General features: G+C 37.8%; 1 protein-coding gene across 2 annotated transcripts in view; it reads right to left on the bottom strand.

Annotated features, from left to right (window-relative positions):
* Positions 1–15450, bottom strand: part of LOC129739985 (acetylcholine receptor subunit alpha-like) — a 706505-nt gene that overhangs the window by 52819 nt on the left and 638236 nt on the right. For both annotated transcript variants that reach the window (XM_055731563.1, XM_055731562.1), the window contains one exon: positions 4872–5604. In XM_055731563.1, coding sequence (XP_055587538.1) covers positions 4872–5604 — 733 coding nt within the window. The remainder of the gene's footprint in view (positions 1–4871; positions 5605–15450) is intronic.

Genomic DNA, 15450 nt, shown 5'->3' with positions numbered 1-15450 from the left:
TTTAATTGATCAATCTTATACAAAATTTCTTTAAGTACGATGAATAAAAAAACAGAAACGATTGATTAGTATTAAAAAGTTATTTCTCATGTGTGGTTAACAAGTACCATAGCCAACCCCCTGGCAACTTGACAGTTCTGGCGAGTTTCGTGTGCCTAATTCAAAATCGCAGATGTCGCATGTGTACCGCTTGTTTACAAACTTTTCGAGCCATGCGTATGGAAAGGGCACATCATCAAATGTGGTGCGAATCAGGAAAATTCATAACTTTCGAATGAATGAATAAAAGATTCAACCGAAATTATTATATACACATTCAATAATATTTATTTATTGTATAGGAACAGTTTTTCCATAAAACAGGAAATGTTCTGCTATAATGTGAAAGTTTTGCCATTCTAAAATTTTTATATTAATCGCAGCGCACTAAATTGGACTCCGCACTCATGAATGCGACATTTTTGCGAACTTTTACATTCGTGCGACCTGTCAAATCAGTGTAAAATCTGTCGAAGTACTACACGCTAACCTATTTTCAGTCAACCTTTGTACGAATATTTGCGACTGCAAGTCATTGCACGATATCCAATTTTCAATGAAAGAGATAAAATGTATCGCAGTTTATGAAAATCACTCGATGATTGTTGTTGTAATGTTTTGTTTTACATTTATTGTGTAAGATCGTCATCAATAGTTTCGATGGAAGGGGTTTTTTTCCCTAAAATCTGCCGTATACCAGTGAATTATTTTGATCAGTCCAGAAGTTTTAAACCTAATAAAAGACACACAGATTTACGTTTTTGTGCCGTTTACTTCGACTGAACTTTTGAAAACAGATTCACTTTACGTATAACTCAGCTAATTTCAATTCTAAACGTTTTTTTCATTTGTTGAATCGATTAAAATAAAACATATTTATATATGCGTCCTTCCGACATGTTAAGTCGCTTGATTTTCGATTTGACAGAACCAGAGAACCAGAAAAAACTGGCACACGCGATTTGTATGGGAAACGTCAAGTTGCCAGGGGGTTGACCATAGCAAATAGGTCACTGTTCAACTTGACAAACATGATGTTTGCCAAATTTTTGTCGCTTAGGCGCAAACGTTTATTGGTCAATACTAAGCTTAGAGCGCTAAACGAACGGTCTGCCGAGACTTGAGTACAGAGTACAGCAAAGGCGACACGGGTCAGCGAATACAGCACTGGATCCGTTCTTTTTATGTTCCAAAAATATTCGAGAACCGGTTGAGTTGATGGTACTCGACTTCGCAAAGGCAATTCCCTCAGCTTAGTTTCTACCGTCTGCTTGGGCAAATCTGACACTGTATCTTTCTTCCTCAGCATATCTTCAATCCGCGACAAAGTAGTGGTGGAACAGCAAGGACCAGGAGTTTCTAGCGAATCTGCTGGATTTGGCTCATTGATGTCCTCGTGGTCCTCCTTAATACGCTCCCACAGCTTAATCAAATGCTGAAGCCCAGCATTTTTTTGATCATCTGAGAGAAAATCAGAACCCGCATAATTGATCCGCGAATCCAAGTAGAGAGCCGCAAGGAAGGCATTTCCCTGAAATAACACGGCTTGACGTGGTGTCGGCCATGCTGTTGCCGTTAAGATCTTCTAACTGCAACAAACATTCAAGCCATATGAAAAAAAAATCATCCATCACAAGAGATTTGTTTTGCAAACGAACTGTTGCAAAATACACTGGTTGGAATGATTCAACAAATTGATGTATGAACTACCAGTCTTCTTCTGTTAACTGCACTTGTGGATTTTCGTCGATCAGCTCTCGGATAAATGTTTCGTTCTTAGTAAAATATTCCAACATTATGTATGCTGAATTCCAGAGAGTCTCGCAGTCCAGCTTGGGTACGCACACTCCAGCTTGTTCAAAGCTTCGACAGAACCTTGATACATAAAAAATAGAGTATTACCTAACCTTGCAGGTTTTTTTTATTGATCTGTAACTTGAACCTACTATGAGTAGACCATTTTGAGAACTCCAGTGCTAAAAATGATCTACTCATAGTAGGTACAAGTTGCACGTGATTGTAATAGTTCGAAAAATTGGAAATTTAATTTCGAATCGAACTAAGTGCGGTTATTTTTGCTATCGTGTCCCACAAAATTTAGAAAAAAAAATCGTAACCGACGTTTCCTTCAAACTTTAGGGGAGAATGAGGATACTTGATCCCTGGGGACACTTGATTCCTTAGCTATATCTCGAAACTGGAATGTCTTGCAAAGATCAAATGTTCTAGAAAAATGTGTCAAAATGAGCAAAATTACAAAGCTTGAAGTAAAAAAATTTTAACAAAATAATTGTTTGAGTAATTGAACTTTGTTTGAAAAATTTCACAAAATGTGACTTGAAGATCTTTTTTCATCACTTTAAAATGTTCCTTAAATGGGAAAATTATGACAAAAATATTTGTTCCAATGTATCAATCTTTCGAGCGTAAAATGAAGTTCATAATGCCATATTTTCAAAGCAATGGAAAACTCTCAACTTTTTTTCAGAAAAAGTTTTCTAAAATGTTGATTATGGGTACAATTGATCCCCTAGAGTTGGGTACAAGTGATCCCCCTTCCAAACGGCATATTCTTCTTCTGAATTGATCGTTATGATTGCTGATTACGAAATTACTAATATTTATCCAAAAACTAATATTTATCAAACAATTGTCTGAAGAAAAAAACAAAAATTATTAATTTTCTCTTAAATATAAAAAATAGCGCCTTTAAGTATGCAATGTTATTAGCGTTGAGACAAAGTTATAGAATTTTCTTCTTATGTCTGCTATAAACTGTGAAATGAGAACAAACATGACCAAAATAGTCAATTAACATTCTATCTTGGGGTTTTGTTTCATTTTTATACAAGGATTAGGGCTTCCTGAATAAAAGATCAAGTCTCATTCAATAGGGGATCAAGTCTCCCCTAACTTCAGAAAAATTGCAATTTTTTTACTCCCACGAAAATGCTTCTAGCTCATCAACGGGTTCAAGTATCGTTCTAAATTTTGGAGCATAGAGACTTGAAGTTACAAGCTGTCAGAAAATGTCAAAGACGGCGATTTGCTTAATTTTTTCAAAAAGATATGGTGAAAATAAGAAAAGGGGATCAAGTATCCCCACTCTCCCCTACCATTTGATAGGGTTTATAGCTTTCTGTGTTGGGCTGGCTTTTTCTTGGAAAATTTCCCAGTTTTTTTAAATATCAAAAATTTACCTCAACCTGCAACAAAAAACTGCACCAAAACTTAATATTTACTAAGGAAAAACATTGAACTCTCACATAAATCAACCTACTGCTTCTGAACGCTTGGATTCCATCAGGAAGGGTGTTTGTTTGCCAGCCTTCGAAAAATAGATATTTCAGATTTGGAAATTAAATTTTTACTTACATTTAAAATGTTCGAAAACAACCTCAGTTTTTCCCATTTTGAAACTCAACTTATAGGTTTTTAAACGTAGAAAAAAAAGTTATCAGATTTTTTAACTTTAGATGATAATGTGGAAAAATTTCAAGTTACCACGGTGATCAATGTTACCTAGGTTACTGTACCGTCAAACGGGGTATCATGCAACAGCAGGGTTAGATGCAACATTTGTATACCATAACACTTATTTAATTTATATTCTAATATAATGTAATAAAGTTATTATTAAATGAATTTGCGGCTTTATCGGTGAGGGTTAAAGAGTTGAAATGAAAGACGGATAGAAGAACAGAAGAAAATTCTAAGGTGGTGAAAAGAGCGAAGAGCATTTGAAATAGAAGCTTGACCACATGCTAAATTCTTTGTCCCGCATCAATTAACTGTATTGAAGAAGTAGTACCCAATAGAGAAGGCACTACATTTTTCGATACAGTTAATTATGGATGGTTCGACCGCCATGTGAGTGTGCACATGTGCCGAACGGACAAAAAATTTTGCATGTGGTTGCTCTGTTAAGTCTTCTATTGTGCGATATCGTTCCATCGATGGCTAGGTAGATTTCTTATTTTCGTTTTGTGCGGATGTTCCAACTGGATTGAGTTGTCGCATACGGTCAACGGTCAGAAATGAATGCGAAGAAATGCGACAACTCAATCCAGTTGGAACATCCGCACAAAACGAAAATAAGAAATCTTCCTAGCCATCGATGGAACGATATCGCACAATAGAAGACTTAACAGAGCAACCACATGCAAAAATTTTTGTCCGTTCGGCACATGTGCACACTCACTGTATCGAAAAATGTAGTGCCTTCTCTATTGGGTACTACTTCTTCAATACAGTTAATTGATGCGGGACAAAGAATTTAGCATATGGTCAAGCTTCTATTTCAAATGCTCTTCGCTCTTTTCACCACCTTAGAATTTTCTTCTGTTCTTCTATCCGTCTTTCATTTCAACTCTTTAACCCTCACCGATAAAGCCGCAAATTCATTTCATAAAACAAATTCACGGTGATTTCTCCTCTTAAAGTTATTATTAAATGATAACAAAATGATGATGACATAATTTCTCTCATTGTGAGATAGTTTTTAAAGTTTTTGATTTTCATAGGAAATTTGAAAATCGAGCAATACTGGGCTAAAATGCATCAAAATGAAAATCGAAGATTCACCTTTCAATTTTTTTGTAGTTTTTTTTATCCCCAAATGTTTGCAACACTCTTATGCCTTTTTAATGATTTTTTGACAGAGAAAATGTAAAATTTAATTCGAACAAAACCTGATGCTTTATGCGTTATGACATTCTCCTTAACTGTTCATACTTAATAAATAATTTAAATCGCAATAAAACGCCCCAAGACTAGAGGTAGACCCAATCAAGTCTGTTATCTTGAATGTAAAACATAGTGCTGAAACTTACCCTCGTGCTCTCCTCCTCCTTTCTCGTGTGGTCGGCAATGTACGTGACCCCGTCCATTGCTTTGTGCAGTTCCGGGCAGGCCAGCCATCGATTTCGCGTTGGCTTGTCCTTACCGGTGCTGTCTGTGCTTCCTCCGAGGCCCCCTATTCCGGTTCCTCCGCTACCACCCAGACCACTGTCCACGGTCGTGTTGATTATCGGAACCGTCGGAACGGCCGTCGATGAGTCCATGGGCACCCCGAGCCCTCCCAGGCCCCCCATTCCCAGGATGTTGTTGTTCGTTAATTGCGCGCTACTATCTAAACCCACGGTTCGTCCATCGTTGAGGAAAAGATTATTACAACAGCTTAGATTACTCCTAGTAGTAGTGTTTGTTGCAGTGTTGTTAATTATCACATTTGTGTTAGTTTTGCCTGCCCCGCCAAGACCTCCGGCCAGGTTTGTCTGGAAGGTGCTGTGGGGATCGAGCAGGGCCGCGCCGGCACTCGAAAGGCCACCAGTCGTTCCGGATCCGGTGGAATGCAGCGGATTAGGGACGGCCGTGCTCGCGGCCGACGATGAAAACAGATTCAGATAGTTGGGTGATATAGGAGAGTTGTGATGGTTGTGATCTTGATACGGCAGTGCGAGGTCATCCATCAAGTCGATTCCGTGCCTGAGGCCGCCGTGATGGTGATGATGATGATGGCCACCATGATGTGTCGGGCTACCGTGCAGACGACAGGTGTTTATGCTGAAACGATACCCAGACGAGAGCAAATTAATGGCTGACTTCGGCAACGACACCCTCGGGCTTTTCGTCAAGACCAGGAAGGAAACACACACGGGAGGTTCGAATCAACTTATTTACACGGAGAACAATACACGGACAACAATGCACATTCAGTAACGTATAGAGCGGGGAAGATTTGGGGGTAGAATAAAAGACAACTTCCGGGAAGCTGAACTTGTTTGTGATGGTTTTTTTTCTACACGTTGATCAGGAAAAGTTGGTTTTTGTTTGTTGGGTAAACTGAGCCCATAGTTATGATATATAGAAAATCAATCATTATTGATTGTTCTGAGAAAGACCATAAGAATAGCAAATTATTGTAGCTCAGAAAGAACACACATATTCTTTCAAGAGTAGTTCATATATCCTCATTTTAGATCGAGAAATACCTTTTTTTTAATACTTTTTCTCATAACTTTTGAAAAATCCCAATCTCAATCTCGAAACCTTAGCAAGGGCTTGGCATCCACACAGCTTCTATTAGCCGGATCAAAGAGAAAATCGACACAATTAAAAATGATTTAACATAGAAAAACATTAATTAGCTTTCATTAGTGGATCAACTAAACTCCACCTTTGTATGGAACGAAACCTCCGATTAAAATTTATAAACTGGAATGAAAAAAAATAAAACTATGCACAGAAGCATTATAATTCATTCAAACTAATTTATGGCGATTTAGATTCAATTTAAACTCATGATAATAAATCAGGAAAAGGTGGGGGTACCTTGATATTTTTTCCTCGAAACTATGAAGCTCATGTTTGATTTATGGAGGAGATCAACGAACGAGCCAATTTGCAATCATTTGCATACACAAATAAATGCTGCCCAGTCCAGTGTCAGCCGCCATCTCCCGTTCATTGTGACAGCGCGCGCCACAATGAAGCTCATTGTGAAAACCATCATTTTGTCTACATAGTATTACCGTTATTAGGTGTTGAGGCGCTTTTGTCCAAACTCATGGTCCATCCTCCTACCTACATATGCTGAGTTCATTAGCAGTCGTTAAGTGTAGCAGCAACAAATATCGGCGTTTATCTTCCGCATGCCTTCCCGTCCAGTTTTTTTTCAGATTGACATTTTTTACTGATTTTGCTAATGTCTCGCGATATTCAGCCAATTTTAGACAGATCATTGCACGGTGCAATTGTTTGGAAGTGAATTGCTAATGGAACCAAATAGCTAGGAAAAAACATTGAACTTGCTTGATTAGTACCTATATATAGGCAAACATGGTTACGATTGGGTGTCCCACCATTTGGTTTAAATCTCAATTTCAATTTCTATTTCCAACACTCTTAATAGAGGATTGCGTGAAAGAATTTTGGAAGAAAGAATGCATAAAGAGAATTTGGGACAAATAAATTTTCGAAATTTGGATACGTTGGTTGATGTTCAGTTGGAGGTGAAAACGATTTTGCAATACATCGAAAAATTGTATCCCAAACTGGAGGATACAATGGAAACCAAGCTATTTGCGGAGGTTTCCCCTTATTATTCGCAGTTTGGGCACTTGAATGACAGAGGATTGCGTTTGCCAGAGGTAGATAGTGGTATCAAGACTTCGCGTGAGATCATCATTATCCAAACTAAGTCTATCATAGAGCAAATCTTCGAGAGTTTCCCGGAATCATTTAAGAATAATGCAACCGTGTTCGATCCTACCCCCATTAAACCTAAATCCAAAACTAAAATTACTTTTCAGGATGATGATATTATTAAAACAATTAATGATATTGCTGGTAGAATAGAATTTTTTTTTGTTTCGATTATAGTCGTTTTACCATATTTATGGCATTCGCGACTTTATCAACGTTACAGTTGGCGGATAGTTATTGAAAAACTTATCCGGTACAACTGTGTTCGATATTTACTCTTGGGCTCGAACTCACGGACATCGGCTCAGGAGACAACAGACTTGCCAACTGAACTATATCACAAGCCCTAGGTAGAATAGAAAGATTGTCTAGAAATTGTTCGGAACATGTTACAGTATTTGACGGCCTCAGAATAGTTTCGGACGAAGAGTTACCTCCGTACGAATATCCTGTTACACCGCGCGTTAGTAAATAGAACCGGAACAGTACCTAAGAGCACACGTAATTTACTTGCACCTTCTCCGCGTCAACATCCTTTCCATTCGCGACCGAATTCAACTACTTTTGAGCATTTTATTCCCGATCATACAGTGAATGTGATCACCTCAGCGCACAAGTTGGTACGTTGCAAACGATGTTGCAGCAATTAGAAGAATCGGTTAATTCACGTAACCAGCAATACGTCGATCTATTGGCGAATCGTAGTGCACCTTCTCCTAGTTATGGTAGGCCTAAATCAAAACCAATTCATCAATGGCGAGTCTGATTTAGCAATGATGGTGGTATGAGTCCAAAAGAATTCCTAGACACCGTTTCGCTGTATAAACGAGCTGAATTCGTGTCGGACGGTGATATGCTTTCGGGGATAGTACATCCATTGACGGGGACAGCCTTAAGATGGTATCGTGAGAAATATTTAACTTTTTAGGTCATGGGATGATTTTCAGCGGAAATTTCGGGACCAGTTTTTGCCTCCACATTATGATGAACTATTGATGAAGGAAATCGAATCACGGATACAGGGAGAAGAGGAATCTTTCACCTCTTTCTTCTCAGCAATGGGTATTCTGTTTCGATAGATACGATTTCCTATAACAGATGGGCTTAAACTGTATTATCTTCGTGAAAATCTTAGTTCATTTTATTTAGAAAAAGTATCCGCACAAGACCCTAAATCGACTGAAGAGTTGGTTACAATTTGTAAGAAAATTGAATCTGTGAATTTTTTGCTGGACAGAAGGCGATATGTCCGAAAACTTCCGCGATACTTTATGTTGGAGCCTTCAGTGTCTACTCCAGATCGTCCTAAAGGTGTTCATCAACTCGATTCCAGACCATTCTATGGAGGAGGTCATGAACCAGCAGAGAGCATCAACAATTATTCGCTACTGGATCCGGAGTTGGAAGCAGAAGATGTAAAAGAACATCGACCAAGAAGTGTCGCTGCTGTTGGAGTGGACTCCAGAGAAGTACGTAGGCAGTGTTGGAATTGTGGTTCAGAAGATCATTTTTTTTATTCATGCCCTAAGCCTAGGGGTGGAATGATATGTTACAAATGTGGTCACTGGAGAGTAACATCAGCAAATTGTCCAAATAAAAAAAAATCACCCGGCGGGAAAAGGTTGAAATAAGTTCGTTGATTTGTTTTGTGGAAAATGATAACCGTCCGCACCTGAAAGTTGATGTTTTAGGTAGAGAATTCGTTGGTCTATTAGATTCGGGTGCAATGTGTAATATCTTGGGAAAGCAAGGAATTTCTAGAATTTCCAAGTTGAAATTAGATCGGCACTCCACCCATCAGTTGATTACCACCGCGGATGGTTGGTTGTTTCGTCTACAACCGTGCATCGAACCAAAAAACGAGCCGGACTATCGACTTACAAGAAGGTAGTGACTCTAAATCGCGATGATAAACAAAATACGACGGCCAAAGCGCGATCCCGGAGGCTGTACACGACGATGCTGGCGAAGTTAGACTGCGTGGTGATGGACGACGAAACCTACGTCAAAGCCGACTACAAGGGCCCGGGACAGGAGTTTTATACGGCAAAAGGAAGGGAAAGGTAGCAGATATTTTCAAGCACATGAAACTGTCAAAGTTCGCGAAGAAATATCTGTTTTGGCAAGCCATCTGTACCTGTGGCTTGAAAAGCAGCATTGTTATAGCTTCCGGTACACACCGAATTAGACCGGATGTTAGCGTTGGATGTTGTCGAACCTTCAAAAAGTTCGTGGAATAATCCCTTGGTTTGCGTAGCTAAAAAGAATGGTAAGGTTAGGTTGTGTTTGGACGCGAGGAAACTTAATGAAGTCACACGGAAAGATGCGCATCCCTTGCCTTATATTGAGGACATTTTTAGAAAAATCGAGGAGACCGCTTACCTATCCACGATAGATTGAGTGACAGTTTTTGTAGATGTAGATGTAAAACTGCCTTCACAATTCCTGGTTGCGGCCTCTGTCATTTTAAAGTTATGCCATTTGGGTTGACCAATGCTCCTGCCACGTTAAGTAGAATTGTTTCCCGAGTGTTGGGCATGGATCTCCAACCGAAAATGTGGAATTGCTTGGACGATGTGTTGATTGCTACTGCAAGTTCCGACGAAAATTTGCGTATGTTGAAGGAAGTGTCCACTCGGTTGTCTGCAGCGGGAATTACAGTCAACAAAGCAAAGTCGTTCTTCTGTGTACCTTCCGTTCAATATTTGGGTTATGTTTTAGATAAGGAAGGTATTCGTACTAATCCAGGAAAAGTTTCCGCTATTGTGAATTACCCTATACCCAGGTCATGTACGGAAGTTCGCAGGTTTTTAGGAATGGCCGGATATTATCGGAGGTTTATTCCGCACTATTCGAAGGTCGCAGCTGCTTTGACGGAAAGAAAGGGGAATCGTTTCAGATGACAAAGGAAGCTAAACAAGCATTTTACCAGGTACTATCAGCTTCTGAGAAATTTTGGGGACAAAACAATAGCGCCAAAAAATTATTGACGAATAATGCTTTAACCTTGAAATCGAAAATCTTAATAGCATGCGTTGACGTTTTTGTTTACATCTGGTGGAGTAGATTTTTTTCGTTCGTTGTCAGAGATAGTGTCAGCTGCAAAAAAACAAACTTAAAGGCGGATGGACCGGAATCCGGACGTTAGAACTGGCAGGTATATGTAGTTTTTTACGTGGGCTTTCTCACATTATAGTTTGATATTTTCAAAGGTTTGCCAATTTTAAGAAGAATAATACAGAGAAATACTTCGCAACAAATTTTCTACCCTGCCTGTGATGGATATCCAGAAACCGCTACCCAAAGTTTAGAGGCCCCTCATCCCTAAAAGGATGTCATAAATCCCTTAATCGATGTGGCTGTAGCTAATGCCATCAATTGTTTGACCCTACTCGCAATCCCTGGCAAACTTTTTATGAAAATTCGCGACAACGTCTGATGTCTGAAGGAATTGATACGCAATAAGAAGCTGATACGATTATTTTCTGTATCATACAGACAACATATATAAATGCAACCTCGCGTCGTAGTTGAATCATCGGCTGAATGCCGCGTGTCATGGCAGCCAATGAAGATTTTCTTGATCCCACCTCCGGGATGTACTACTTTTTTATGATTTCCAAGTCGCACGTTGGGCTATGAAACTCGGTTCGTATGATTTTGATGTGGTATATAAGAAGGAAAGCGCTAATAGTGTTCCGACGTGTTGTCGAGAATTCCAGAGGTTGAAATCGTTGTTTCTAGTTTGGACTGTTCAGATAAGTGGTATTCTCAGTTGATTCGAAATGTTACAGAAAATCCCAAAGAGTTTCCGTTGTTTCGTGTTGTTAATGGAAAATTGCAGTACTTCGATGACTCAAAAACTCCAGATACAGCTCTAGCATGGAAGCGGTGGAGCGGTTGTTCCCGAATCGGAGAGGGTTGATATTATACGATCTTGTCATGATAGTCCAGTGGGATGTCACCAAGGTATCAACAAAACAGCGAAACGGATATGGCAGCAATACAATTAGCCGGGAGTACTGAGTGATGTTCATCGGTATGTTAGCAGTTGTGAAATTTGCAAGCGCGCAAATCGCACAAATCGTTGCGAGGTAGCTCCGATGGGTGCTCAAAAACCGGGCGATTACCCTTTTCAAGTGGTTTCTTTGGATTTTGTTACGCACTTTCCCAGATCGAAAAAGGGGAATTCCGTTTTGTTGGTTGCTACAGATTGGTTCTCAAAATGGGTGATTGCCAAATCATATCGAGCGGCTAATAGTGAAGTATTGATTCAGTTTTTCAGGGAAGAAATTCAGTGTCGGTTTGGAGTTCCGGAAATAGTGGTGACGGACAATGGTAAACAGTTTATTTCCCTAAATTTTATCAAGTTGGTGAACGATCTTAAGGTTAGGCACTGGAAGAACTCATATTATCATCCACAAGCAAATCCCACCGAACGAACTAACCGAATTATCGGCACTTCAATCCGTTGTTATTTGTGAAGTGACCAAAGGGAGTGGGACAGACTGATTCCGGAAATTGTGTGCGCAATTAATTCTTCAGTTCACGATGCTACCAAATATACACCCTTCTATGTAAACTACGTTAAAGAAATGCGTTCTTCTGAAATGCCTTCGATATCTGATAACGTCGATAGAACCAGAGCGTTGGTAAAATTGAAACAAGTTTGGGAAATTGTCAAGGAAAACATTAAAAAGGCATATAAGCATTCCAAGGCTCGATATGACCTGCGTACACGCCCGATACAGTATTCTGTGGGAAATATAGTTTAGAGGAAAAATTTCACTCTGTCTGACGCTTCGAAGAACTATTGCGCCAAGTTGGGGCCTTTGTATATCGAATGCATCGTTCGGAAAAAGCAAGGTTCTAACACGGAAGACGTCGAAACCGAAAAAATAGGCTCATATAGCACGGAGTTCATGAAAAAGCACTGATGGACTGCAGTATAGACTGAGTCGATTTGGGGTCATTTTTGAATTTCTCAAACCCTGGGGTTTAAAAAGCTTCGTTTTCGCCCAAAACTCATTCATGATTTTTTGCAGAATTTTTAAGTAACGTTTTCATGAGTAAATTTGAACTTTTAGGTTTGTATGGAAAAATTGAATATTTTGTAATGAAAAATCAACATCATTTTTGTTTCTTCTGTGGAACCGAGCCAGCTGATGTTTTTGTGCCAATTTATATTGTCAATTGCATGAATTTTTAGACTATTGAGAGAATCTGATTTGACAGGTAACAATTCCGCACTCACTAGCACCATCACATTCTTTATATAAACTATCATGTGCTAAAAGTTGAAAAGGGACTATATGAAAAAAGGACCAACATCAGAGTTCAGTTACTTCAAATTATTTCTATCAAAAAATCAATTTTCATACGCACCGTTGCCGTCTTCAACAAACTGCGCAGATTGCACCTATTTAGACCCCCGTGCAAATAATTTGCGCGCAGTAAAATCTGCTCACAGACCTATACATAGAAAATGACACATATCGATATTCTTTACATCTTTTGATAAAATTGAATTAAAAACAATTGCGACTGGTGTGTCAGTAAAAATTGTCAGTGAATCCATAATTTTTTGGACAATTTTTCAGCAATTCGAAAAACGCCCGAATGATGATTTATTTGTTCCACTTAAATTCTTGTACCCGAATGTACAGAATGCATTCGGTTTTCTGTTCGTTTCTTTTCATTTGTTAATCGGTCAATTTTCGTTATTAAACTTCTTGGTTCGCATTTCACAATAATTTTCGCCAAAACAATAACGATTATGCCGTTTGGAAATGTGATTCGAAAATCAGAAGCGAGCAACGGCTGATTTGAAAAACTGACACGGGTTGTCTATGTGTGCGTCAGTGCGAAAATATTTCTGCGTGGAAATTATTTGCACAGGAGTCTAAATAGGTGCAATTTCCGCAATAAATTCTTGAAAGGAAATTTTCCGCTGAACAACTTTTTCGAAGACCGTAACTTACCCCTGTTAAACAGCTGATAACTTTTTTACCTAATAAGAAACGATATTAGGTAAAAAAGTTATCAGCTGTTTAACAGGGGTAAGTCTTTTCGCATTGATAAATCATAAATTCAATTGACATCACTGCTGGAGGCTCGCGAGGTATTGCATGACTACTTTTCATACAATACGCTAGGCACCACCAGTGATGTCAATTGAATTTGTCGTTTATCAATGCGAAAAGACATATTTCTATTAAACAGCTAATAACTTTTTTGCCTAATAAGATACGAAGTTCGACAAAGTTGCTCAGCGAAAAATTTTCCTTAGGAATTTTATAAATTGGCACAAAAACAGTCAGTTGGCTCGGTTCCACCGAAGAAACAAAAATGATGTTGATTTTTCAGAACAAAATATTCAATTTTCCCATACAAACCTAAAAGTTCAAATTCACTCATATAAACGTTACCGTCAAACGGGGCATCATGCAACAGCGGGGTTCGATGCAACATTTATATAACACCACATCGAATCAATTTTTAATTTAACGTATTGTAATAAAGTTATCTTTTAATGATTACAAAATGATGGTGACATAATTTCTCACATCTTAGGCTAGTTTTTTTAAGTTTTTTATTTTTATATAAAATTTGAAAAATTGAGCAACAAATGTACAAAGTTTAACATTTTTTGATGCCGAAAAAAACTTTACCCAGTATGACGGATCGGCTTGATAAAATAACCTACAAACTTTATACTAGTTTCCTCGTGTTATACCAACATTGTTGGTATAAAAATATTTTTCGAACAATCTCCCAATTTTTTTAAATAAATATTTTTATAATGCAAATCCAAGAAATACTTTGTAAATCTCGTTTCCATGTGTTGGAATATGAACGTTTTGCATCACGCGTTTGTAAACATTGAAATTTCATTCATTCAAACATTTATTTTAATGATTTCAGCTTTTAGAATTTTTCGAAGTATTATTCAACCCCTAAATGTATGCAGCATCCTTTTTTCAGAAAAAAATATGAAAATTAGTTTTTAGAGACCCAAAAACTACTGGAATTGGTGTTTTCATGCGTAATGGTTTTCAGGGCATCGCAAATATATGAAAAACTATAAATTTTCGTACGTGTTCATAAGATTTTTCATGTTGTAAGTTACCCCATTTTCTAAGGAGGGTGAAAATCGCATGTTTTTAGAAAATTAAAAATAAATGAAGAAACCAATATTTTTTCTAATTACGCCAACTTGATATCCCATCATCCTTAAAACTTTTGATGCATAAGGGGTAGGATTAATTGCGAACATAAGTTTTTTAGAAGCCATTGAAGTTGAAAATTGTTGCATGTTGCCCCAGTTGACGGTACTTAAAAATTCAACAAAAAATCATGGATGAGTTTTGGGCGAAGACAAAGCTTTTTAGACCCCAGGGTTTGAGAAATTCAAAAATGACCCTAAATCGACTCAGTCTTCTCTTTATACTTATCAACCAATGGAACAATATTTGATATACAAGGATTGTTGGGAACGAAATGGGTATGATTATTAAAGATCACGACCACCATTCAGCAGGGGGTGAAGGGAAGGACAGGGGAGGCGGCTCCCTTATCAGTTTTCAGCATAAATCCAGAAAATATCAAGCAAAAACAACCGTATTTTATAAGTTAGATTGTTTGCGTACGATTAATTTGAAACCCTCCAGACAGATTCAATTAATCAGATCTTAAACACAAAGTTATAGAGCAAGATTCAGAATATAAGTTTAATTTATATTTGTGTTGCAATTCAAAACTCCAGCTGCAGCTCTCCTTTTTCAGCGTTTAATTATGAATTATGTTATCATTTGCTTTAAAATAATGCCAAGAAAACAATAAAAATTTGACTAATCTTTGAAAATATCATTTGATTTTGAAAGGTGTAACAAAGCACACCGAGTCAGCTAGTAATAAATAAATTTAGAATCAATTCTTTTTTATGTGCATGTTGAGCTCATCAGCTATCAATAATTGATTTCACTCTAAACTTCATTTTTAAACTAAGAATTTGCATATCACCAAAACTAGAAGTGATAGACAAAATCTTACGAAATATTCGAGTTCAGGACATTAATATTTACTAAATCAGTCATTAAAACAAAGGCATCAAAATGCTGTCTCTTGAGTTATCAATCAAATGCGATAAATAAGTTTTTGAAATTGTAAGAAGTTTTTTAATAAAGAAAATCTTAAATTCTTCAA

This window comes from Uranotaenia lowii, chromosome 1 (genome assembly GCF_029784155.1).
Source record: "Uranotaenia lowii strain MFRU-FL chromosome 1, ASM2978415v1, whole genome shotgun sequence".
NCBI classification, from domain to species: domain Eukaryota; kingdom Metazoa; phylum Arthropoda; class Insecta; order Diptera; family Culicidae; genus Uranotaenia; species Uranotaenia lowii.
Note: the sequence above shows the minus strand (reverse complement) of the source record. Positions and strands in the feature narration are given on the sequence as shown.